The sequence below is a fragment of the Tiliqua scincoides genome, chromosome 7, assembly GCF_035046505.1.
Source record: "Tiliqua scincoides isolate rTilSci1 chromosome 7, rTilSci1.hap2, whole genome shotgun sequence".
NCBI classification, from domain to species: Eukaryota; Metazoa; Chordata; class Lepidosauria; order Squamata; family Scincidae; genus Tiliqua; species Tiliqua scincoides.
This window is the reverse complement of record NC_089827.1, coordinates 2,103,693-2,130,145: the sequence shown is the minus strand read 5'-3', so window position 1 is coordinate 2,130,145 and position 26,453 is coordinate 2,103,693. Positions and strand designations below refer to the sequence as shown.

The 26,453-nt window shown below is 46.8% G+C and overlaps 1 protein-coding gene across 1 annotated transcript in view; it reads left to right on the top strand.

Annotated features, from left to right (window-relative positions):
• Window positions 1–375: 375 nt before the first annotated feature.
• SCUBE1 (signal peptide, CUB domain and EGF like domain containing 1) overlaps window positions 376–26,453 on the top strand; it is a 161,104-nt gene continuing 135,026 nt past the window's right edge. The window contains exons 1-3 of the mRNA XM_066633612.1: window positions 376–432; window positions 515–854; window positions 8,510–8,632. Of these exons, the coding sequence (XP_066489709.1) occupies window positions 376–432; window positions 515–854; window positions 8,510–8,632 (520 nt within the window). The remainder of the gene's footprint in view (window positions 433–514; window positions 855–8,509; window positions 8,633–26,453) is intronic.

Below are 26,453 nucleotides of genomic sequence, written 5' to 3'. Positions count from 1 at the left end.
AAGATAGTCCAGCTGTGATCCTTCCCCCCCCCAGGGGTGCAATGTCAAGACCCATTTCATTCAGTGGCGTAGCTAGAGGGGGTGCAAAGAGTTTTGCAGGTGCCTGAACGTGCCTGCAAGCAGCCCCTCCCTCTCCTTTGGAGCCATTCTGGGCTGAGGGAGCAAAACGGAGGCATTTGCCTCCCTGCCCCCACCTCTGTTTTGCTTCAATGGCTTTGAAGGGAAGGGGAAGGGGCTGCTTGCATGGCGCGTTCAGGCGCCTGCCAAACTTAGTGCTTTGCCCCCCCTCTGGCTACGCCACGGACTCCATCTGCTCCTGCCAGCGGTCGCAGAAACCAGTTCAGCTGAAAAGAAAAAAGAGTCAACCGCACAGAGATGAGCTCTCCGCTCTTTGCAACCCTAGGAGAGAGGCGGCTGCTGCTACTACAAGTAGTAAGTGGGTAGTAGTGCTACTACTAGATGTGCAGCAGGGCCAGCCGGCAGCATCCTCGCAGGCTCCGCATCCCCGTCCCAGGCGGGAGGAAGCCCCTCTGCCGGCGGGGGGGGGCGCAGCGCGCCTCCCGGCCCGACCCCCGGCGGAGTGATTGGCACTGGTGCCGCCGCCCCGCCCCTCCGCCCCGCCCGCCGGCGGTCCCTCTGCGAATCAGCGGGATGCTGCTGTCAGCGCGTCAGTCCGCCCGCCCGGCCGGCCGGAGCCCCGCAGCAGCCGCAGCAGCCGCCGGACTCGCGCCCGAGCATCGCTGGCTGCCGGCTGGCCATGGGCGCCGCTGCCGGCCTCGCGGGGCGCCTCTGCTGCGCGCTGGCGCTGGCGCTGCTCCAGCCGGGCAGGCTGGCCGCGGCCAGCGGGCTCCCAGGTAAGGCGGCGCCTCCGGGGCGGGGCGGGGCGCGGCAGCCAGGCAGGTCTACTCCCAGGGTGCTCAGTGGGGCTTCCTCCCACGAAAGTGCGCACAGGGTTGCAGCCCTGTGCAGGTCTACTCAGAAGTAACACCCAGGATGCTCAGTGGGGCTTACTCCCAGGAAAGTGCGCACAGGATTGCAGCCTGAAAGTGCAAGCCCATGTCTACTCAGAAGTAACACCCAGGATGCTCAGTGGGGCTTGCTCCCAGGAAAGTGCGCACAGAATTGCAGCCTGAAAGTGCAAGCCCATGTCTGCTCAGAAGTAACACCCAGGGTGTTCAGTGGGGCTTGCTCCCAGGAAAGTGCGCACAGGGTTGCAACCTGACAATCCTATGCATGTCTACTCAGAAGTAAGACCCAGGGTGTTCAGTGTCCCATAGGACTGCAGCTGACCCCCCCCCCCCAGATGTCTTCAAGTTCTTTCCAGTCCGCCCCTCTCTGCAAAGGACTGAGATGCCCCACCAGTGACTGGGCAGCAGAGTAGAGAGGGGAGCCTCAAGGTTCTCTCCTCCCCCTGCCAGCCTACTGCTCCCCCCACACTTGCCCAGTGGACATGGCAGTGGGAAGATCATATCCAGCACCTCAGGATACCTACTGCTCTTGGACTTGTGTGTCCAGGAGACAAGCCAGAGAGGGGGACACCCAGCGCAGCTCTAGGTGGAGACTGGATCCTTTGCCCCCTGTGAAATTCCAGTTAGCATCACAATGTGGCGAGCTAGTTGTGGTTAGTAGACAAGAACAAGACCTGAAGGTGTTTTGGTGGTTTTGTCTCTGTGATGTGGAACTGACCCGGTTTGGACAGATCTTGAATCCTGGGGTAGGAGGACACAGCAGGGTCTGTAGAGGCAAGCGGGTCCTTCGCCGTGCTTTACAAACAAGTGACACCCTTCCAGCACCACCTTGTTCCTCACAGGTCCCATTGAATTCAATCCAGTGAATTCAATCCCTTTGAATTCAATGCCTGGGAGTGAATCTGTGGCATGGCTAGAGGGGGTGCAAAGCACTAAGTTTTGCAGGAAGCCTTACCACAGTGTGCAAGGGAACCTACCTCAGAGCCAGGCATACTGAGGTATCTGTTTTGTTCCCATCACCTGGAATGGCTCTGAGGAGAAGGCATCCCTGCACACTGTGGTGAGGCTCCAGGCAAAACATCATGCTTTGCACCCCCTCTAGCTACGCCACTGATTCAGTCCCAGCTCACTCCCAGGCACAGAGACTTGCCCCTTCATGTGCGGGCTGGTGCTTTTGAGAGCAAGTCATTCTTACTGTGACATACTTTAAAAAGAAAAACTCTGTTGGGATGCAAAGCTGAGGTGCGTCTTCAGTTTTAGTTCAGGAAAAAAATAGCTCCACTATCGGAAGTTTGGGCATGCTGATCTTGTTAGAAGCCTCTCTACACCGAACATGTTCCTTCTAAGAAGATTCCCAGGAGCGAGGATTAAACTGTCCTGCTCAAGCAGCCTGGCAGGAGCCCTGCAACAGAGAAAGTGTCCCCGTTGGGTCTGCCCTTTCCAGTTGACTCAATGGCATTCACACGCCTGACTCCCAGGCATCCTCTGTCTGCTGTGAAATGTCCCCTTTGGGCTCCGGGTGCTTTAAGTTTTTTGATGACCTTAGGAAGGAGCCCCAGCTGTCACTTTGGCTGAGCTTGATGGGAGGAGAGCTGGTTGCCCCTTTTAATGAGTCAAAAGTATGAACAACTTCGGCATCTGAAACAAAGGCACCACCTCCTGCTTGATCATCTGCCTGGATGAATATGTGGGGTGTGTGTGTGTGTGTGTGTCAGTTGGACACCCTTGGAACTCCTAAGGGAATTTATCAAAAATAAAAATTTGCAGCTTCCGATTTTGAACTGCCTGAGCAGTTAAACTAAATTAAAAGAAAGAGACCAATTTAAGATACTTTTGTTTTTTCTCCCCATTCCAACGGAGAAGAGGGCAAACTTTCCCCTTTTCCTTCTGTGTTTTTTTCCCTGCAGAGGCAAGATTGTTTCACTATGGTTGGTTTTTTAAAAATGTTACCCCTTAAGATTCCTAGAAGAAGGAATTATTTCTTTCCCTTTACAAAGTTCTCTGGTGTGCGCCTGGCCACGATATCTGATTATTCCCACTGCCTGCTCTCCTCTCTCCTGCTTGGTGACTTTGAAGAATCCTCGATATATTGGGAGCGATGGCTGAGTGAGCATTTCTGAAACAATTAGCATTAGGATTTCCAGCAAACAATCACTGTCTTTTCACTTTGGTGCACCTTTTCTGCCGATCTGTTAATCCAATTGGCATGAAACGCACTGCACATGGATGGCAGTTGGTGTCTTGCCTCCTTATCTGCTCGTCCCCTTTGCACTCCCTAATCCATATTAAAAAATCTCAACCTTTGCTTGCATTCAGTCCTGGTTTTAGGGAGTTAATTGCTGGCTATATTATTATCTGTGATGAATATGCAACCAATAAAGAGCCCCAGACGGGCCTTGGGCATTAAATTATGGAGAAATCCATTTAAAGGCTCTTCTGGCTATCAGGCAGACCGGCCTGATTGACATTTCAGTTGTAATCAATAGCCTTGGGTCACTCTCTTCCCTGAGCAGCCAGGTCTCACAAGGCCTGGCTCTCCTGGGCCGGCCTTCTTCCAAAGGGTCAGCCAATTCCCAGTTCCTTCCCCTTGTGTTCAAAGGGCTGTTTTCTTGCATTCGTAGGAGCGCTTACCTTCTTCAGTACAACATTGTGTACCCCCGGTAATCGCTCAGTAGTGAGCTGCACAGTTGAATTTCCTCTGGGAATGGAAATATACATTTTGCAGTGGAAATATGGTGGTTGTTTTCCCATGCGTTTTCTCTCTCTGCCCTCCAATGTATGGAATCCTTTTATCTTTTTGGCCTCATTACCCGCAGTCAACATTTATTCAGACTTGCTCAAATTTTTATACTTTGGTTCAGCTCTGCTTGACTGCCAGAAGCAGCACACCCTGTCAGTGATTTATTTACAGGGTGGCATAAATTGGATAACTGTATGTTACCTTCACAACATTCTCGTAAGGTAGGTTACGCTGCAGTGGTGTAGCCAGGGGGGTACTAAGCACTAAGTTTTGCAAGGAGCCTCACCATGGTGTGCAAGCAGCCCCTGCCCTTCAGAGCCATTCTGGGTGGGGGGAGCAAAACAGAGGCAAATGCAGGGAGGTGAATGCCTCTGTTTTGCTCTAATGGCATGGAATGGCTCCAGAGGGGAGGGAGAGGGCTGCTTGCATGCCACAGTGTGGCTCCCTGCAAAACTTTGTGCTTCTCACCCCCTCTAGCTATGCCACTGTTAGACTGAGAGATGGCATTTGGCCAAAAGAGTCTGTGGTGAGCTTCATGACTGAAAGGAGTCTTGAACCAAGATCCCCCCTAGTCCAAATCCCACCTCACTTACCTACCCCAACACTCTAATTCAGTGTTTACAACCATGATCAATTATGATGGGCTGTAATGGGATGGAAGGAGGCACCTTCAAGGTCCTGCCTGAGAATTGCATCACAAGCGACTTCTTTAGTTATTTGCTAACTAAATTTATTCCCTGCGTTCCAGTTTTTTGGATCCACAGGCTGCTTGAAAGACAAAAGGAACCACAATAAAACAATAATGTCAGTGTTAAAACGTGGGCAGCCCAGTTCTAAGCTGCTGATGGTGCAGCTGAGCAAAATGGCCTAAGCTGTATCCAGCACAGGTTAGTAGCACACTGGAGGTCTCCTTGGGTAAGAGTTCTCCTTTTCCCTTTACCCCGACTAATGCTTCAGCCTGCTTGATGGGGCTACTTGGATTTGTGCCAGCTAAACGCAGGCTGAAATCTGAGCAGCCCCGAATAGGGAGTTCAGGCGCAGGAGGGAGGATAGATACAGCGGAGGCCTGTTCCACTGATCCCACCCATTCCTGGGCCTGTCCTACCCCATTCTAACCCCCCCCCTCCAAAAAAAAACCCTCTCTCCCTTCACAGTGGCAGCCAGGGATCTGGATGCAGCACTGGTGGGCCAGCACAGGCCTTTCCGCTGGCACTGCTGGGTCTCAAATAGTCCCAAACATGCTTTATGGGGCATTTTTTACACTCTAGGCTGGTGCATTGGACCATTTCAGCGACGTGGAGAGGGGGGATTTGCTCTGTGGGTAACAGTCTATCCTCCATATCTACTTTACCCAGGCTTCGCACACTAGAGAGGACACTCTGTTCCAGAACCACCATTCAGAGCGTGACACCATGGTCTTCCGAGACTGAAGGATGCCAACAACTGAGGCTGGTGCAGCAAATGCTGTACCTGTGGAAGCCTTTGATAGGATTGTGCTGTTAACAGAGTAATTACAAATGTATCCCAGCAGTGCAGCATCTAAATATTTTTATCGCCTCCTACATAGCTGGGGGGGGAGGGACGGTAAGTACTGCAGGCAGCACAACACATCATGTAAGTGGCCCCTCTCAGTTGCTGTCAGAACCATTCTGGGCAGCAGCAGCAGCAGCAATGCATAGCTAGCTGCTCACCAAACCAAAGGCTGTCTCCTGCACATTGCTGTTGCTGCCTCAGATGGCTCTGATGGGGAGTGGGAGGGGCCGCTTGCACAGTACATTGTGGTGCCTGCGATTCTTACTGTTGTGCCCCCCCAGCTATGCTACTAGGTTGTCCTTCCTCTTCGCCTTTGGCCTACCTTTTTAGTAGGATTATGTCCAAAGCTACAGCGCAGTCCCATTGAGCCGTTTTCATCACTCCACTCCCTTTCTGTCAACCTAATCCAGGGATGTCCAAACTTTTTGGCAGGAGGGCCACATCATCTCTCTGACACTGTGTCAGGGGCCAGGGAAAAAAAGAATTCATTTACATTTAAAATTTAAATAAATTTACATAAATGAATTTATTAAAGATGAACTTATATGAATGAATGAAGGTCTTGCAATAGCTCAAGTTCTATAAAAGGCCTTGCACTAAGCAAGGCTGGCCTTTCCTTTGCTGCCACTACTGCATCACAGACATGAAACAGCAAGCAGTGGAGGGAGCCCTCATCCCACAGCTCATGTGAGAGGTCAAACAGTTGCCCTCATGCTGAGAGCAGTTGCGTCGGGCCAGTGCAGGCTCCAACAAATCTCTGGAGGGCCAGAGGCTCATTGGAGACTGGGGGCTCCATAAGGGCCGCATTGAGAGGCCTCGAGGGCCGCAAGTGGCCCCAGGGCCGGGGTTTGGGCACCCCTGACCTAATCTGATAGGTTACGTCTACGTTGTAACCTACCATACAGTGGTTATTTATATCAAAACCAGCAATGTACATGGTGCTGTTGTATAGAGCGATTTATGCAGGAAGTCAGTCTGTGCCTCAAAGAACTCTCATCTTGCTGGAGATAGTTGTTCTTATTCTGAAAATCATCGTGTGAATACATTTCGCTCTAAGGAGCCATGACTTGTGGCAATCTGGGAACAGGACTTTATTATTGCCTCCCCTTGTTCTCTAGTAATCAGGTGCCTGGGATACTGCTTCCAGGGGTCAAGTAAACCAGGCTTCAGGTGGGCTGATGCTGACCTTGCTAGTCAGTTATGAGGTTGATTGAACCAGCTGTGATAGCACCAGCCAGTAGCAAGTACCAGCCACTGCTCTTGTTGCTAAGGAATGTGATGTTTGGAAGCCCCTTAAGTACCTTCTGACATACTTCTTGTGCTTGGGAACTTGTAGAGGAGTACAAAATGCGCATCACCATAACGTGAGACATTCATGTGTCCTTCAGTATCTGTTTCAAAAGAGGGATGCGCTCAAACAGTGAACAGGTTCCCCACCATGTATTTTCAAGGGATTTAACCAGTGAAGACCCAGCAGCAAGGCCTTTGAGAGGAATTTATCAGGGGGTGCAAAGTTTCTTTTGGAGCTCCTTCCTTTCTCCGTTGGATCATAATTTCTATAAGTTTATGATATATAAAACTATGTAGGCTTGAGCAAAATGTGAATGCCGGACTTCACACAATGGATACAAAATCCTTTTCTGAGATCCCAGGAAATTTCCAGCTCCCCTTGTTTGGCTTCCCTTTTTGGTTACCAGCTTTGGTATGATGGGGGCCCTGGTGAGACTGGAAAATGCAAGATCCCAGAAAAATTTTGGCTCCTGGCCCCCCTTTTTGACTTTGGGCCCAGATACAGTTAACCCCCTGCACACACACCCCCCATGAGCCCTACGCAGCAGGCACATGTTGGCAAGGCACATAAATATTCTGAACCTGAATATCAGGTATCAGGATACGGAAGCAGAGGTCTGAAACGATATGTAATAAATGCGTTCAAATACAAATGAACTTTTTGCAAAATTTTTAACCTTGTTACAGTCATAGTGGCAGATGGTTGTTTGTGTCAGCTTCTGGCCATGGATGGAGATACACAGTCTTATGAGGATCTAAAAGAGGCCTCAGTCCAATGGAATGGGGCCCAGGTGGGCATCTTGATGTGAACGTAGAATCTCCCATGGAATCCTGCCCATTCTCTTGGGTCATCAGAGAGGGCCCTGTTGAGAGTTCCACTGGTGGGAGAAGTTAAGGGTGCCGTGGCAAGGAACGGGGCCTTCTCAGCCGTGGCACCACTTTTATGGAACTCCTTCAGTAGAGTTTCTGACAAGGCCGAAAAACATTTTTATTTATGTTGCAATCCGTACAATCCGGCTCGTCCTCTCAGGTCATCAGAGAAGGCCTTTTTACAAGTGCCGCCACCTAGGGAGGTACGTGGGGCGGCTGCAAGAAATAGGGCCTTCTCAGTAGTGGCACCAACGCTATGGAACTCCCTTCCCCTTGACTTAAGAATGGCTCCCTCTCTTGAGACCTTTCGGCGAGGCCTGAAGACCCTTCTGTTTAAACAGGCCTTCTGAGTTCTCGGCCTTTTAACATCTTTTTAACATCTTTTAATATTTTTTACAGGCCTGATTCTTTTATGACTTGCTGCTGCTCTATGCTCTTTTTACCTATTTTTTTACTCTGACTGCTGTTTTTTATGATGTGTTAATATGTTTTTATTTGTTTTTAAATTATGTTTTTAATATTTTGTAAGCCGCCTTGAGTCCCTTCGGGGAGAAAGGCGGGGTAAAAATAAAGTGATGATGATGATGATGATGATGATGATGTTAGGTTTTCAAGAGTGGAGAAGGGTGGGATATTCTCTGCTGTTTTCATCTGACCTGTAGCTTTTGTTGGGTACTTATGCTGGCTGCCTTAGTAGTTTACCTTTTGGTGTATTACATTTTTACCTACCACTGGTGGCGTAGCTGGAGGGGGCCAGAGCACTCAGCCTGGCAGGGAGCTGGCCAAGCGGCCCCTCCCTTCGGAGCCATTCCCGGCGGGAGGGGGCAAAACAGAGACATACGTTACATTATTAAGAACGTATTCATATATTTATTTAAAAGGTTTATAAACCTCCTGTGTTCAAGGCAGTGTATATACCGCTTTTTGGCCCAAAAGTTCAGAAAATGGTTTTTGTGCTGCGGTTCTGCATAATTTTGGTTTTGCCTGTGGTGGCAGCAGAACAGATTGAATTAAAGAGCTCGTCTATGCAGAAACTTTGAAAGGATGCATGAGATATTTTGTTATTTCTCCTCTCTCTTTATTTTTTGTAAACTTTCTGCAGTCTCAGATGCTGACGAATGTGCGGAAGGGACAGATGACTGCCACATTGATGCGATTTGTCAAAATACGCCAAAGTCGTACAAATGCATTTGTAAACCAGGTTATAAAGGAGAAGGAAAACAGTGTGAAGGTAAGGGTTAGCGGCTCTCATTTCTTTCAAAGCCCCCTTCCCAATTTTATTTACTCTGCAAATGCTTTTGTAAATAGTGGAATTCCTGACATGATTAATGTGGGATTGTGGTGTTTATTAGGAAAAAAGCCCCTGCTGCTTTTGCAAATTGTCTGAAAAGTGCCGTCTCCCATGTTCTGTGAGCTGCTTTGGAAAAACCAAGCATGACTTTAAAAACTAGTATGTTTTTGGTGTGAAAATGCTGTGTGTGCTGTATTGGGTGGCTGTATCCTTGTGTCGTGCTGGGCTTCTCTGAGGGCTGGGGCTGGGGGGTGGGTGGGTGTTAACGGAGCCTCTCAAGAATAATGATCAGTTAAAGAAGAAATAAGCCTCTAAGGGGGTTGGTCTTGTTTTGATATGCTTATTGCTGTCAAGCCTGCTTCATGAGCTCAGGGTGAGAAGTATATTGAAAGAACTGGATGTCCTGACCAGTCTCCTTCGGTTTGTCCATATTTGCAAGGGCTGGGTGCGTGCCTGAGTTTCACAGAAGCACCGAAAAGACACAGTGTTACTATAATAGAATTTGGTTTCTTAAAACTTAAATTTCATTTGTTTAAAAGTTTGTTTCTGCCTCTGATAGTTGTAAAGGCATGCTTGAAAGAGGGTCAGCGATACATGCTCAGAGACTTCAGTGCCCTATGTGTTTTGCTTCCTCCTCCCCCCCATAGCCAGCTGGCCCAGAATACATTCTGCAGAATAGGAGAATACTGCTTAACCAGCATTGATGTAGATGGTCCCATAATTCAGCTATTGTCAGTGCAGAATCTGGATTACTTAGGTGTATTTTTTTCCTAAAAAATTATAAATTGCCTTCCTCATTCCAGTCTCAGGGTACCTTGCAATATATAGTTATTTTAATTGCAACATATAATAGCTACTTTGAATACCTGTTAAGGAGAGAAAGCAGAGTATAAATTTGTAAATGATTAAAAACCGAATATAAAACAGATTAATAGCCACTACACAATACGAAAGCAAGAGACAGGGATATTAAAACCAAATAATTCAACATTTTTATAATAGTATGCAGAAACTTGCTGGCTTTCCAATCGGTGTGTGTTGCCAAATTTCCAGTCCGAGCTTCACCTAGAGAACTTATGCCCACTTTAAGTTAATTAGTTCCCCCTTTTCCCCCCAACAATGGCCCTAGTTCTGCACTGCTGATTCCCACCTCCAGGGTAGCTCACCTGTTTAACCTGCAGAGGTCCTCCTTTCTCCACTCTCCTGCCAGCAGCTTCTCCAACCACAGCTGCAACACCTTGGTTCTCAGCAGGTCTTGGGCATGGCAGCCACACATCAGTCTCCAGCAGTCTTCATTCCAGCAATCCTCAGAAGTCTGTTCATCCCTTCATCTGTCCACCAGTCAGTTAGTCCGTTGGTCAGTCAGCAGGTTGGTCAGCCAGTCCATTGAGTCCCTTAGTCCATTAATCAGTTGTCTCTCCTTCAGCCTCCTACAGTCACCCCTTTTCCTTCCTCCAGGTGCTGCTTTTATACCTGAGGGCCTTGTTGCCTCCAAGTGGCTGCAGCTGTGTTGCACACTCACTGCAGTCTAAGCCCTGGTGTTAACCCCGTACTTGCCTGCCAGAGCAAGGGGCCACTGTTGACACCACACCCTGTCTCCTTGAGGGATCTTGTGCATTTCCATTGCACAGTGGTGTAAGATAAGCAGAAAGAGGGCCTGACACGCTTTGCAGGGCAGAGAGTCCCACAGGGCAGGGGCCCTCACAGGAGTGCCATCTCACAGGTCACTACCTGCCCTTTAGAAGGTCCTTCCTAAAATGTAGGAGCTATTGGGGGGGGGGGGGGGAAGACTGTTCTTAGATACCTTGGTCCTTAGCAACGTAGGGACTTAAAGATAATAATAAAGAATTGTGCCCAGTAATGTCCTGGCGACCAGTGCAGATGCATCTGCAGAAGGGACGTGAGATTTTGTAGTCTAGTGCCCATCAGCTGTGTTTTGCTTTTGGATAGTCTTCATGGACAGCCCCATGTAATATATTCACAAGATAACTAAGGAATGGGTAACTATGGCCACATCTGTCTGAGACAGAAATAGGTGAACTGGCACATGAGCTGAAGCTGCCATGTGTATACCCAGGACCTAAGCTGGATCCCAGGTACTCCTGAGCGGCACACTTGGTCCTTCGGGGGTTCATAGAGTTGGAATCACAGAATTGGAAGGGAGTCACGTAGTTCACCCAGTCTCCTAATCCACATAAGGTCACCTAGTCCAATCCCCTGCCTGTGGCAGGAAGTCTTCCTAGCACATCTCCAGCAGGTGTCTGTCAAGCCTCTGCTTTAAGAGTTCCCCCTCCCTCAGCTATCTGTCCCACTGCCGAACCGCCCACAGCCCCAAGAATTTCTTCCTGATGTCCAGCCGGAATCTCCTCTCTTGCAGTCTGCACCCATTGGATCTGACTCTAAACCCACCAAGGACAGGCTGACATACCATTGGCGCCCCAGAGGTTTCCTGCAGGAGAACCTCAGTGCTGCAGGTATGCCTTATGCAGTGCCATAAGGCATACCTGCTACACTTCCCACCTGGGCAGCAAGGGTGCTGACTCATCGCAAGCCCACTCTGAGCCAGTACTGGGTGGAGCACAGGTGACCACCACTCAGAGCTCCAGGCAAGCGCCAGGTAGTGGCGAGGTAAGTGGGTGCGTGGTGGGAAGCGTTCGAAATAGCTGGCGCATAGTCAAGTAGCCCCATTGCAAAGCGTCTTACCTTACCCCGGGGAAGGGGAGGAAGAACCGCTGGCATCTACCCAGCGCTCTCAGGATGCTGCAGCAGCCATTTTGGCACCCCAACAGCGCTGGCAGATCAGATTGGCTGCCCCTCCCTTATGATCCTGGTGGAGGTTAGCAGCAGGAGCGATGTCCACTCTCCCGTGCAAATTAACCTTATTTACAGCTGCGGGATATGTTAACTGTGGTTAAGGGTTAAGGCAAACCAGGCTTCCTGTTTTCAACCAGGACTTGAAACCACAATTTCATGTTGATTTCCAGTTTTGGTTGAATGGAAACCTTGGCTAACCTTTGTTGCTGTGATTGTTGATGCCAATGCATCTGTTACTTGCCTCAGTAGGGGGAGTGGGGAGTTCACGCAACACACGTACCCTTAACTGTTTCCTGCTCTCCCCACTGCAGTTAAGTGTCACATTTCAGCTACATATATCCTACTCTAGCCCATTTGGTGCAGAGTGGCCTACACTGTGTTTTCTAAAATGTTACAGTCCTGTCCCCAGTAGGCTCACAGTCTTAAATAAACAATGGTTTGGGGGAAGAAAAGAGGCCCAGTGAAATGAAAATAACATGGTTAAAATAGAACTTAAAATAAAAATAAAATAAAACCTTTTTTTAAAAAAAAAAGGAAAAAAAGAAAGAAAGTCCCATGTAGTTGGGAGACTGCCTCCAAAATTCTGCCTAAGAGAAGAGCAGATGCGAAACCCCAGGTCCTAGATTGCTTCTGCTCCTCAAACACCAGCAACCACTACCAGTGCTGAACACTGGGTACTATACTGCAAGGTGGGGTGGTCTGTGTGGGGAGCTGTGCTCGGTTCTAGGTGTGATGAAGTCATCAGAAGAGTCTGCTGGATCAGGCCAAAGGTCCATCTAGTCCAGCTTCCTGGATCTCACAGTGGCCCACTAGACAGTGACCCCAGGGAGCACAAGACCACAAGAGACCTGCATCCCATTGCCTCTCCTTTGCATCTGGCATTCAGACCTGTCCTCTTATTCCCTGACTGTGGAGTTTTCTCTAAGGCTCTGCCCCCAAGTCAAGCAGATGCTAACTGGCTGATCGTGAATTGCAAGTGTTGGTTGTGCACTGGCCCAAGGTGATGTCTTCAAGAGGTGTGACTCTACTTTTGGCAGTTTTTGCCTCTTTGTTTCTTTTATGCATTAGTGGTGATGGTTGGGATTAGTGCTGCAACAGCTTTTACAGTACATTTCGCACTTCTTTGAATTTGGATTTAATATCTGGTAGGACAAATTCAAATGGCATTGGAATCTATATGTACTTTTCTTACCTAATCTATATACACTTTGAAGAAACAATAGACTTGACTCACCTTCTCCCTGCTGAAAGGAAACATTTTCCCTTCAGAGACTGTCTCCTTTCTGCAATCTGTCAACATTGCTAGTATATGTGAATGAGGTCTGGCTGTCCAAAACCCCCTTGTGCCCGAGGCAGTGTGTTGTACGTTGCCCACCTTTCCTGACACAAGAAGGATGAAGGGAACAGAGCAGAAAAGAACATGTGGAGGGAAGGAGGGAAGGATACAGTTGGCCCTTGGAATTCACTGAGGATTAAGTTCCACGACTCTTCCCCCTGCAGACACAGGAATATGTGGATGCTGAAATCTGCGGGGGGGACAGGGTTACGATGCTGCAATAACTTACCCGGAGGCTGTGCCAGGCCCTCCAGAGGTCTTTCACGACATCCCTGCGCCTCAGAACACCTCCTGGATATGACTGACAGTCACCAATATGAACAGGAGTGGCTTCCAGTCATTTGAGGTGTAGGCTTAGCATCTGCAGAGGCAGAGTTCTTGGGTAAGAAGGGCCTACTGTAGCTAGTTAACATGTTGGAGATGCTCTCTAGCCTGCTGATTTCTGACAAGGTGGGTTGGCCCCCATCCAGTCCAGTGCACCATCTTAATTGGTCCTTTTTACTCAGGGACAGACAAAACAGGGACTGTTGTTAGGCTTGAACCCTTGACCGGGCTTTCCCCCCGCCCCCCCGTCTTGTCTGCTGCTATTTCTGGAAGCAGTTGACCAATTCTGAATTCAACGTGTGTGTTCAAATTCGGAAAATTCCAAACCAAGCCAGGAGCTAAACTGGGAATCTGAGACTTGTTTTCAACCACACTTAAAGCTATCTTCATTTATGGTCAGCATGTAAATTAATAGTTCAGATGGTGTAAACAAGATTTCATTTTGCATCTTCATTTCTACTTAGATATATCCGCATTTTGGCAAGCGCGAACACCACCGTGCCTTGTAAAGCAGATATGTGGCTTTTCTTCACTTGTAAACACAGTTAGGATTTCTATAAACGCCTCTCTAAATCTCAGGCTGAAACCCTGTTTGAAATATTTAGCACAATATAAGGTCAATCCATTAAAAAGATTAAAGAGCTGAAGATTGCTTTCCTGAAATCCACAAAAGAACACTGAAATGTCATATTCTCTAAAAGCACTGAAAATGTTGGTCAAGTCTACTCAGAAAGCATTTTTGTGGCCACCATAGTTTTTCTGTCTTGTGCTCCAATTGACAAAGATAAATTCTTTAAATGCCCAGTTCTTCGACCTTTAGCATCTCTGAAATGCTGTGCTGGTGGAAGTCTGCTTTCCTCCCTTGCAAACAGAAAGACAAAGAGATAATATTTATATAGCCTCACTTTCGTACTCACCCCTCACCCTGATCTTCCAAGGAATGAATTCTACACTCTGGGAGAACTGAAGGTTGCCGTGACATAAGGCCATGTCCTTGTAGCTGGGCCAGCTAGCCACATCAAAAAATTCCTTGCATCTTAAAATGTCCCATATTCTCGAGGCGGATTTCTGTTTAATGGTAGACCTGGCCATGATCCATGCTTATTTAATGCATAACTTTCTTTCTGTATTCAACATACCTTGGCTCACACCAAATAAGAGGGCTCTGTGAGGATTAAAGTCAGAGATTACCCAGCAGAGATCCATGTATGAAATGAAATTTGCATGACTGATTTTAAACTTCTACTCATGGTGGTATTCAGCATCTGGCAGTAAATAAGCAAGAGAAGCAGGGCAAACTTGGATGTGTTTTAGTCAGCAGTCTTCCAGTGATGGCGTGAGTAGGGAGAGATCAGCTTTGTGTTAATTCTTAAAGGACATTCTTAAAAGGGGTTTCTTCTTAGCTCTAATCTAGTAGTTTCAGTGTTCACACAAAGCTCTGTATAAGGCTACCCCACTTATTTCAGTATTAGGGGCAATTCCAAGCAATCATGTTCATGCCCCTTCATCAGGGATCATACTGTGAAAATACAGGCTGGCTGAGGGGAGTAGAGCCTAGTGGTTAGGGTAAAGACCACTAACCCCTGCTAATTGGGTAAGAGGCACTTTTTCAAGTGGGTGCTCCTTTTTTTAGCAGGGGGAGAGTAACTGGCCCACCTCACCCCAGCAGTGTCTGTTCTGGTGGCTGTCTGCTGGTATTCATTTGCATCTTTTTAGATTGTGAGCCCTTTTGGGACAGGGAGCCATTTAGTTATTTGATTTTTCTCTGTAAACCGCTTTGTGAACTTTTAGTTGAAAAGCGGTATATAAATACTGTTAATAATAATAATAATAATAATAATAATAATAATAAAGAGGTGGGCTAGGAAGCCTAGGTGGTCCTCACTCATTGGATGACCCCATGATGTCATCAAACCTCATCTATAGATACCTAAGGTTGTTGCCTTTAGTTTGTCATCGATCTGCACATTTGCATAAGGGTCCCCCACCCCTCCTTATAGTGCAGGAAACTGGACTCTCTTCCCTATCTCTCAGTTTGTTTAACTAAGGGCACAATCCTAACTAGGTCTACTCAGAAGTAAGTCCTACTGTGTTCAGTGGGTCTTACTGCCAGGAAAGTGAGGTTAGGATTGCAGCCTTAAGATAGTAAGATACCTACAACTTCCATTTAGGAATTTTATTTTCCACTTGTGTTTGAAATCTGTGCCAACCTTTTGCCAAACTTTGTTGTGGGGCAGCCCTGCCTGCCTGCCTACCTTTCGATCTGTTTTTAATCCTCTCCCCCTTTTATTTATCTTGTTTAGTTGATACTTTCAATAATTTACTGAAAGTAAGCTTTCATATTTACTGATAGTTCCTGTGGCCTCAGTTTAGTAGGCAGAGATCTGTTTAGCTACACTTCCTCACACCGTCCTGCTTTCACCACTGTTTGTTTTGGCTTCTGGTTAAGTGGGAACCCTCCTCTCCAATTTTGAGAACCCCTTTACAGATCTGGGAGAGAGGTTTCTGGGATGGTCTCTCTCTGTCTGAGTTTTCCCACCTTGGTGGAGACCTACCAAATCCCCAAATGCAGGCATCCCCCCATATCTGCAGGGGATACATTCCTGAGCCCCACTGATAATGAAACTGTGAGTAGAAGGGAGCCCTATACTTACTATGGCGCAAAGCACTCATGTGTCTGTAGAATGCTAGAAGAGGAGTGTGACAAGCAGGCAGCCTGAACGCTAGAGAAGGGAGACTAAGAGAACACTAATGGGAAGCAGGAAGCTTCCTGTTAATGGTCTGGCGGTCTCCCTCCTGTAGCGTTCAGGCTGGTTGCTTGTCATTCCTCTTCTAGCCTTCTACAAAGGAAAACAGGAGTGTTTAAAGGTGCCACAGTAAAGACAGACAAATAAGTATTGAGTGGGGGGGGCATGGAGAGCCATGGAAAAGTGAATTCACAGATATGGGATCTGCAGCTTGGTACATCCAGAACAATCTGTGGGAGAGAGGAGGGCAGGAAGTAACACACGGGAGGACTGTTGTTGACTGCTAACCACATAGGTGCTAGATTAGTAGGTGCTAGTAGTTAGTAGGTGCTAACTGCACTGACTTTGTCTTCCTCCTGCCTATGCCCTCTACTACTGCAGATACTTACTATGGTCTTCAGAAAGCATCACCATCACCAAACACATTTTTGTACGACTCCTTTGCTTCTTTTCATGTTGTTGAGTGAAAAAACCTGAACCTTCTGATTTCATCATAAGAACATAAGAACAGCCCCACTGGATCAGGCCATAGGCCCATCTAGTCCAGCTTCCTGTATCTCACAGCGGCCCACCAAATGTCCCAGGGAGCACACCAGAACAAGAGACCTCATCCTGGTGCCCTCCCTTGCATCTGGCATTCTGACATAACCCATTTCTAAAATCAGGAGGTTGCGCATACACATCATGGCTTGTACCCCATAATGGATTTTTCCTCCAGAAACTTGTCCAATCCCCTTTTAAAGGCGTCTAGGCTAGACGCCATCACCACATCCTGAGGCAAGGAGTTCCACAGACCAACCACACGCTGAGTAAAGAAATATTTTCTTTTGTCTGTCCTAACCCTCCCAACACTCAACTTTAGTGGATGTCCCCTGGTTCTGGTGTTATGTGAGAGTATAAAGAGCATCTCTCTATCCACTCTGTCCATCCCCTGTCCATAATTTTGTATGTCTCAATCATGTCCCCCCTCAGGCGTCTCTTTTCTAGGCTGAAGAGGCCCAAATGCCATAGACTTTCCTCATAAGGAAGATGCCCCAGCCCCATAATCATCTTAGTCGCTCTCTTTTGCACCTTTCCCGTTTCCACTGTCTTTTTTGAGATGCGGCGACCAGAACTGGACACAATACTCCAGGTGTGGCCTTACCATAGATTTGTACAACGGCATTATAATATTAGCATCAAAGCATTCTGCAGCCTAGCTCTGTGTCGACTTGGAAGACACTAAGTCTGCAATCCTATGCGCACTTTCCTGGGAGTAAGCACCATTGAACACAGTGGGACTTACTTTTGAGTTGACAAGCCTAGAATTGTGCTGCAAGTCTTGCAAATCCCAGCACTGCTGCCTCAAATTAAAAACAGAGTTTAAATAAGATTATCTCACAGCCTGTGAAAAGCAGGTGCCCTACCCCTGAGTTGTGATCCCTTCATCGTAGCGCATACTTCAGTCTCTCACATTCACAAAGCTTCTTGGAAGGAGGGGATGTTGCTAGACCCTTTTTAATGAATATGTATGATGAGGCGCAAGGCGAGAAGGTCAGGAGGCGGGTTGGCAGCCAGGGGAAGGCCTCCTCTGCTCAACAAGAGAGGGCTAATCTTGCGGCCAGGAGGTCGAATTTTCAAAACCACAGAGCACAAATAGCAGGGCAGTATTGATTTCCACTTAATACCGTATTGCAAGACACAGAGTCTGAAGAGCTATTTTGTAAGTTGTGGTTATGCCCTTGAATGCAATGAAGGGGGGGAAAATCCTTTGGTAGGCTGTGCCAAACAGGCATCTTATGTACCTCTGAGCTTGAGCTTCTGTAAATGAATTATTCTGACTGCTTGAAGCTGGACTGTTCCAAATGGCTTTTTGATTTGTTGCCCGTTTCCTATCTAACCTATGAAAATACAAGATATTATGACGGGCCAAAGGGCCTTTATAATTGCCCGGTGAGATCTGCTGTGAGTAATGTTTAAAGGGTGCACGTGGAGAATTACTTTATAAGAGGGAGAATTTTCTTTACGCAAAACAAGCCTTCCAAAAAATTGTGGTAGGGTTGTTCCCCTCCCCCCCAAAGATTTGGGTCTGTACGTTGAATGCAATTTAGAATTTGTCTTAACCACAATCGAAGTTTTCTCTGAATTTGGGATGAAAGGGTTCCTCTGTTGAATATATTTGCTCTTTAAAAAAAAAAATCTGCCTGGGCACTCTTATACTTTTTTGTATTCAAAAATATCATGTTCCATTTGTAGGAAAAAGGGTAGAGCAAATGGAAAAAAAAATAGATAAAAAAACTGGTGAACTTAGATGAAAGCCTACACTCTAACCAGCCAAGGTGTTTTGAGGTGGGATAATGAAATCCATGGCAATAATTGGCTCAGTTGCTGTCTGTCACATGGGGCTATACAGTCAAAAGGGCATCTGCCTGGCATTGTCTGAGCTACTCTGTTCCTAGGTAGGAGAAAGGCACGTATAAGAACTTCTTCTCTTCCTTCTTTGCTGACCCCCTGACTTAATCATGGTTGAGCATTGCACTGGCAGTAATGTAAGCCACAGCTAAGAAGAGTTCCTCCTCTAAGCCCAAATCACAGAAGTCCATGTGGAAATGGGCATTTTCAACAGAATAAGCACACGTAGGCACTTCCGATTGCATACGTGCATTCTTCTAGGTCGTCCAACTGTTGATTTAATTATCCTCAGAATTCAGTATCCGTGGGGAGTCCTGGAACAGTCTCCCACAGGTATGGAGGGCCCACTGCATGTGAGTGATCTAGAAAATATTCTGCCCTGAGAAGGGCTAAACCTCAGAAACTCCCGCCCCTTTCAGTAGGATGCTGTTCGGATTTCTGCAGACCCACAAAGTCTGCCAGGGAATGATGGACAATGAAGGAGAAGAAATTGGCAGGGTCTGTGTCTTGAAGAAAGCCCTGGATTGTGGTGGACTTGCAGTTGCAAATCCCACACATGTTGACACCAACAAATGTGACTCACAGAAGCATTTTCCCATGGAAAAGGTACACACGTGGTTTGGGCCTTAACCAGGCTGAGATTACCAATTAACATCAACATTAACAGCGAGTTAACACTGTTAAGGTGGGCAAAGGGATTTTGATGTGGAGAGGGATGGGGTGGAATGGAGGAAAGCATGATATAACTCATGACCCGTTCCTGATTTCTTAACCATTGTTAAGACAGGTATGTTATGTCTGCACCAGTTTGCTATGGTTAAAAAAACCAAACAAGGCAGTATTATCTTTGTGGATTGCAGCAGAGGCAGCAGTTGGTTCTCTGGTTTATAGAATAATCTTGCCTCCAAACTTTTCAGTGGAAGGGCCACACTGTATATTTTTCACATTTTTGCGGATATTTTTGAAAGATATCAGTTGTATATAGGGCGGAGGAGACGAGTGCACGGCACACTGTCTCTGGCTGATCAATTGTGTAAATCTGGTTTGTTCCAGAACCCCAGTGGATAAAAAAATCCATGGATAAAAAAAACAGTGGAAAAGTAGATTTAAGGATCCACTTCCAGGTTTCTTGTCCCTCCATTGCTCCTAATGGAATAAGGCCTTGACATCCTCAGGGGTTTGATTCCGGGACTCCCTGCTGATACCATAAAATGTGTTAAATAAAAGCAGTTTAAAAAAAATTTAAAAGTGCATCCCTTTACAATTGTGGTTTAAAAACAGGTTTTCTTACTGTTGTAGAGAGACAGTCAGCAATTAGAAATGCAAAGGACCCCCTGCCTTTGCCTGGCTCAGCTGAAGAATGGAATGGTCACTTGATGACTGTCTCTCTACAACAGTAAGCAAAGCAGTTTTTTTTTTTAAACTGTGATTTTAAAGGGATGCATTTTTCCCCTTCTCCAGGGATCAGCACATTCCTTCTCATTGCAGTGGCCTTTTGTTTTGAGACAAATTCGTGTATTAAAAAATCTGTATATAATGAGGTTGAACCTATATTTCCTCACTGCGGTCGTTTTATGGCGTTATTGAAAAGTTATGTCAAAACCCAATTAGTTTTCTCAGCAGGTGTGAGGTTAACATTGAATAATTTTGGTTTGAGGGTCTTAAAGCACATGGTCCACATGACAGCCTGGTGTTAACCAGGCTGACACCACTCTGGCCATGTAGAAAGGCATATATATATTGGCAACCTTCAGTCTCGAAAGACTATGGTATCGCACTCTGAAAGGTGGTTCTGGCACAGCGTCTAGTGTGGCTGAAAAGGCCAATCCGGGAGTAACAATCCCTTCCACACCAGGAGCAAGTGCAGTCTGTCCCTGGTCTGTCTCCCTGGCTATGAGCCTTCCTTCTTTGCCTCTTTGCCTCAGTCTGTTGGCCAAGTGTCTCTTCAAACTGGGAAAGGCCATGCTGCACAGCCTGCCTCCAAGCAGGCCGCTCAGAAGCCAGGGTTTCCCACTTGTTGAGGTCCATCCCTAAGGCCTTCAGATCCCTCTTGCAGATGTCCTTGTATCGCAAGGCATGCAGGCATGTATCGCAAGGCATGTATAGAAAGGCATGCAGTGGACATAACAGCACGTGTTAACTGTCCGTCCTCCCTGTGGTTGGGAAGAAAAATTTAAGTTGCTGCAGGCTGGATAACAACTTGTGGTGGGCTAGATGTGGTCTCCGGGCTGAAGTTTGGAGACCCCCGTGCTACGAGATCATGTCCTACGAGATTATGTCGTAGATTATGTCCCACTAACAGTTTTCCATTCTAATGTTGTTTTTTTAAGTTAGGTGTTTTCAGCAACCTCTGTTCTTCCTATTGCACTGCAATTTGTATGCTTTGCCTTGATGATGCTGTAGGTGTGGTCGAATTCTTACTTCGACGGAGCCTCCATCTGGGGTAAAAAACCTGCTTTGTGTATTAACAAACGTTCCTCTATTGGTGGAATGCTGTTTCTGTAGAAAATTCCTAGACTCCCTTTGGATGCTCTTATGTGGCTGGTTTGAGTTACCTCTTCCTGTACAAGGTCAAACAATTTTTAACTGTACATTGATGATGGACTTATGACACCATGTGACACAAGCTGCGCTGGGGAACGTTCCCATGTATGCTGTCATCAGCGCAGAGCTTTGCATGCCTTTCTCTATCCCATGTGGGAATTATGCAGAAGTTGGAAAGGTGTGATTGAGTGGCAGAAGACCTGGGCAAATAGAAGTTTTATTAACTAGCCAAGGCTCTTAATTCCCCTTTTGCTTCAGAGAGAGTCATTCGGAGTGGAAACAGATTGATTGCACTTTTTCTGCCCTTGGAATATGAATACAAGTTTTCAGCCCCATGGTCAGTTCTGAAATTACTGGTTCTTGAGGTTTTCTATGTAGTTTTGGTAAGGCCTTTTTCTCTTTTTCATGGTGTGTTATGGCACTGTGACCGGGATTGTCACTCCCGGATTGGCCTTTTCAGCCACACTAGACGCTGTGCCAGAACCACCTTTCAGAGCGCGATACCAGAGTCTTTCGAGACTGAAGGTTGCCAATACAGTATGGCACTGATGGGCATATATTGGCCAATGCCTGTGCTATCAGCATTTCTCCCCCTCCCCATCTCTGGAGCAGCTCTTTTATATTTTGGGGTAAAGTAGAAGGTAAGAATATGTCTGCACATGCCCCTCTGTGCCTCTCCAGCTTAAGAAAAAAAAGTCAGTCAGCCCATATTAATTCACGAGGGAAAGGACAATTCTGAATGATCATCAGTCCAAGGTTTGACTTGCTAGTGTTCTTGTCTGTACCATCTTTGCTAATCTGTTCAAAGAATTCCGGTGACTGCTCAAAAAAAAAAAATCTGTCTTCAGTCTTAATCCTACAGTGTTGTATTTCCTTGGACGTGTTGATAACAAAGTTTCATGACTTCATGCAGAATTATGCTAATTAATGAATATTAATGATTATGTGAAATCCCAAATAGAGTGTCATTGAACACAGGATTCCTGGCATTTACTAACCCTACATTCAGTTAGGATTGAATCCCAATTCCTCTGGAATTCAGATCCATCCTAACTGGGTCTATGTTAAGCCTCTCTGCAATTTCCTTTTTCCTTAACTTACTGAAGGAGGTGGCAAGGACTCCTCCCAGCAAGCCCTGGGTTTATTTTCTTTTATTTATTTAATTTATATACCACTTCTAAGCAAGAACTTCTCAAATTATGGGCCCAATCCTGTCCCAGCTTTCCAGCACCGATGCAGCGCGAGGAAAGGGAACAAATGTTCCCTTACCTTGAGGTAGCCTCCTGGGATGCCCCCTCCCCCACAGCATGTTGCAACATGTGCCCAGTTGGCACAGCTGCATTGGCGCTGGAAAGTTGGATAGGATTGGGCTCTAGTTTATATAGTAATGGTGTGAGAAGATAGTACTTGTCTCAAAGGGGCTCACAACCTTAAAAAAAAACAAATGAATATGTAGTGGCAGAAGCCTGCAAGAGGTAAGTGAAAATAGTTGGGTTTTTTTAACCTGGTTGCCTATTGGACTTCTCAGACCTATCCAGCCGTATACAGCAATTCCTCACTTCAAAGTTCTTGAGAGGTTCTTGGAAACTGCAACTTTAAGTGTATCAACTTATAACAAACAAGTTTTACTGTAGGCTAATTGATAAACGTAAACAAGAGTTAAGTTCCTATAGCAAATTTCTAGTCACCAAACTTCTATTAAAGACCCAAAATACTTCTAATATTACGCACTGAAATAAATGTGAACTTTCCAGGCAGGAGAAAACCCAGGCAGACTTGGGGAGAAGGCGCAAACTCTGAGCAGACAGACAGTGGTCCCTGGCCAGGAAATGATTTTTTTCTCTCGTTAACTTTATAACGACATTATTTTGAGTGAGGACCTGCTGTAATTGGCATAAGTTTCTTTCACCTGGGCTTTGCTTCAAAATCATCACCTAGCGATGAGGGAGATAATGACAGCCAGTCCTTGGATGCCCCTACATGTTTGGAAGACGGAAAAGGAAGGGAGGAGGACTTTGCTGACTGGAAGAAAAGAAGCACAGCAGCGCTTCTCAAAGTCAGGAAATTATTCCATTCTGATCAGTGTTTTCATTTCGTTTCTGACTTGTTCAAGCTGCCAAAAACTTGTTTTAAAAATGTGGTAACGTGATGTATGGGAAAATTTAGGAAGGGGGGACAACCAGGCATCTTGCCCTGGACCCAGTGTCACTGGCCCTGAACCAGGTTCCATCCTGCAGAAAGTAGGACTCTTCCTTTTTTTTGATCCATCCTACCATATTCTGTACATTCTTAAAATTCTTCATATTAATCATACTATGAAAATATGTATTGTATTGGCAACCTTCAGTCTCGAAAGACTCAGGTATCGCGCTCTGAAAGGTGGTTCTGGCACAGCGTCTAGTGTGGCTGAAAAGGCCAATCCGGGAGTGACAATCCCTTCCACACCAGGAGCAAGTGCAGTCTGTCCCTGGTCTGTCTCCCTGGCTATGGGCCTTCCTTCTTTGCCTCTTAGCCTCAGACTGTTGGCAAAGTGTCTCTTCAAACTGGGAAAGGCCATGCTGCACAGCCTGCCTCCAAGCGGGCCGCTCAGAGGCCAGGGTTTCCCACCTGTTGAGGTCCATCCCTAAGGCCTTCAGATCCCTCTTGCAGATGTCCTTGTATCGCAGCTGTGAAAATAATGCAGTCTTAATAATAAGGCAGTCAGGCCCAGCTGCAAGAGATGGACACATATTGGAGCCCTAGAAAGACCCACTGCTGATTCCTGCTTTGGACCATCCTGAAATAAAGTTGCCCTTCCTCCCCTTCCACCTCCGCCCTAATGCCTTGTCAAAGGCATTTTAAGGGAATTAAATCAGCAACTGAACTTTGGCCTGCTGGTGCTGAACACCTCCCTGATCTGCCAGGGCCCACTCATATCTTAGAGTTGGAAGGAACTCAAAAGGTCATCTAGTCCAACCCCCCACCTGCACCAGGAAATCCCTCAGAGGCAGCCATTTTTAACACTGTGCTGCTGCACATTGGTGTGCAGTGAATGGTCATTGGGTGTGCTATGGGAATTTGGGGGAGGATCATGTATTAGTAGGGCCATTGGGGTATGCGAGCCCCTAGCTGACAGTGCAGTGTGCCTTGTCAGTTGTCCAAAAACCGATGCTGAGCATTGACAGTGTGCCATGAAATGAAAAAGGCTGAAAATTGCTGCCCTCGAGCATCTCCAGCAGCTGCCGGTTGAACCTCTGCTTGAAGATCTCTAGTGAGGACGAGTCCTCCCTCCACTTCCCTCAGCAATCTCTTCCACTGCCAAACTACTTTACCATCAATGACCACCTGATGTCCAACCAGAATCTTCTCTCTTGCAGTTGTACCCATTGGATCTAGTTCTACTCTTACCTATGAGAGAGACCAGTGAAGGCGGGGGCCCCACTGGAGGGCACTGTGCCCAGGGCCTCTGCTAACCTGAAGCCTGACATGCACACCATGGGCATGACAGTGCCCATGGGCACCCCGGGGTTTCTGAGTAGGCAACATTTGGTTTCACTTGTCCTCTCCTTTTCTCCCTCCCAGTGGTTTACGTCCCCGGACAAAGCAGGCTCACCTTCTTGGTAATGTGTTCAGAATGGCAGCATTCAGTCCACGGTCTGCTCTTTGAAGTGGTTGAAAATGGCTCCTGCTTCTCCCAACATTGTTGAAAGGGGCTCTTTAATCATTTCCTGCAAGGGTTTCCTCTTCTCCCCCCTCACCCTTTAATTGCTTGTTTCCTTAACTTCACAATTTCCCTGTTTTCCTTTAAAACATATTTTTAATCTGTGCAATTACACTTTAGAGAAATGACACAAATGCAAATTTGATGTTTCTTTAAGGAAAATCTCTGCACTTAAAATTGCTCTGACCTGCAACCTGTAAGTCAACAATGTAGATTCCTCCCTCTCCTCCTCTTCCAATACTTCACCTCCTTTCTGCCTCTCCTTCCTTCCCTGATACATTTCATTGGGTAGGGAGCAGAGCAAAGAAAGACCGAAGAATGCTGAAGAGGATGCAGCATTTGGAGAGCTGTCTTTCCTTCCAAGTCTGTCGGAGAGACAGAGACAACGACGCTTGCAGTTGCAGGGGAGAGACTTTTGAAAAGCTAACCCCATGAAAGGAATCTAATGCTGAAATATGTCCATCGAGAGAGGACAGCAACAGAATATTCACTCCAGAGGGTGTCTCAAGAAAATATACTTTATAGTGTTAAATTTGCTTTGCAATAATTCTGATGTATACTATTACACAGGAGTCCCCCTGGATCTGTGGGGGAAAGGTTCCTACTGCTACCATAGATACTCAAAACCATTAATAGCAGCGAGCCCTACTGAAATTCCGCCATCACAATTAGGACTCACTTGTGTTTGCAAATGCTTTGCAAAAAGTGACTTTTTCTTCATTTTGCTTTGGAACAGGACGCAGGAAGCAAACAGCGAGAAAACGGCCCAGTTTTTGTCTGGGTGGGAAATGGCACCCAGAAATGGCACTGAGGAAATAATTTCTTCCCTGACCCCATATCTATGTACTTTGGGGTGATGAATGGGTGGGCTGGCACAGAGCAGAAGGTAAGGGACAGTGTGATGGGGGAAGTTGCTAGATCTGAGTGAAAGGAAAGGTCATGGAAGGTGTGTGATTGGATGCCCTGATAGTCTTCCATGCTGAAGGAGAAAAACCTCTGGGTTGGGGGGCAGAGCAGGGGGGCTGTCTGTGACATGCAGGAAGAGGGAGGTGTTGGGTGGATTGAAGCACCTGTCACTTGCTAACTCTGAGCTGGTAGGAAGGGGGCAGTCCTCATTTTAGGGTGCCCGGGTTGTAGATGGTCCTTCTGCTTAGCTGTAGTAGGTTAGGATTCAGTGGTCATCGCTGCTGCCAAATCTGTCCCTTCCCAGACCTGATCCACCCATGCCCCATCCCCATCGCTGCCCCGTTCCATCTGGCCCCTGACCCCTTTCAACCCACTCCCTCCTCTCAAGCCAACTTACCTCCGTTGTCATCATCTTTGCGCTGCTCTGGAACGTGCAGAAAGGCTCTGGCCTTCCCAGTGGCACTGCATCAACATGTGACTTTGCAGGCTGCCAGAGCACCTTTTTGACTGGCACTGACTGCAGCCAGTGAGTACAGTATCAAACCATCAATAAATCTGTTGTCCTTTCCCATTTCTACTACAGCTAACGGAGAGCAGAAAAGGCCAGTTGCATTTCCAATCAAGTTCTCAAATTAACACTTGCAAAGTAGGGGCCTCTTTGGCATAAATACCTCGAAGCCAACTTTAGTTCGTCATATTTTCCTGTTTTTATTAAGATGTGAAGGACCACCTATAAGTGCAGTGTTTTCAGAACCATGGCAGGAAGGGTTATCAAATCCAGAATATCCTAATCATGCCATAAAGCTCGTGTTGTTTTGCTTTGCTCTGCTCTTAAGAGTAATTATTGACATTGGCTTATAAACTGCATGTTGAGGTTTTGGAGAGGGAGGCAGAAATGCAACAGGGGGGGGAGTAATCACTCTCTTCTGCATGATGGCATCTTTCTTCCAAATTGATGTCCTGTTGAACATCCAGTATACTAATATACTAGTCTTTGGT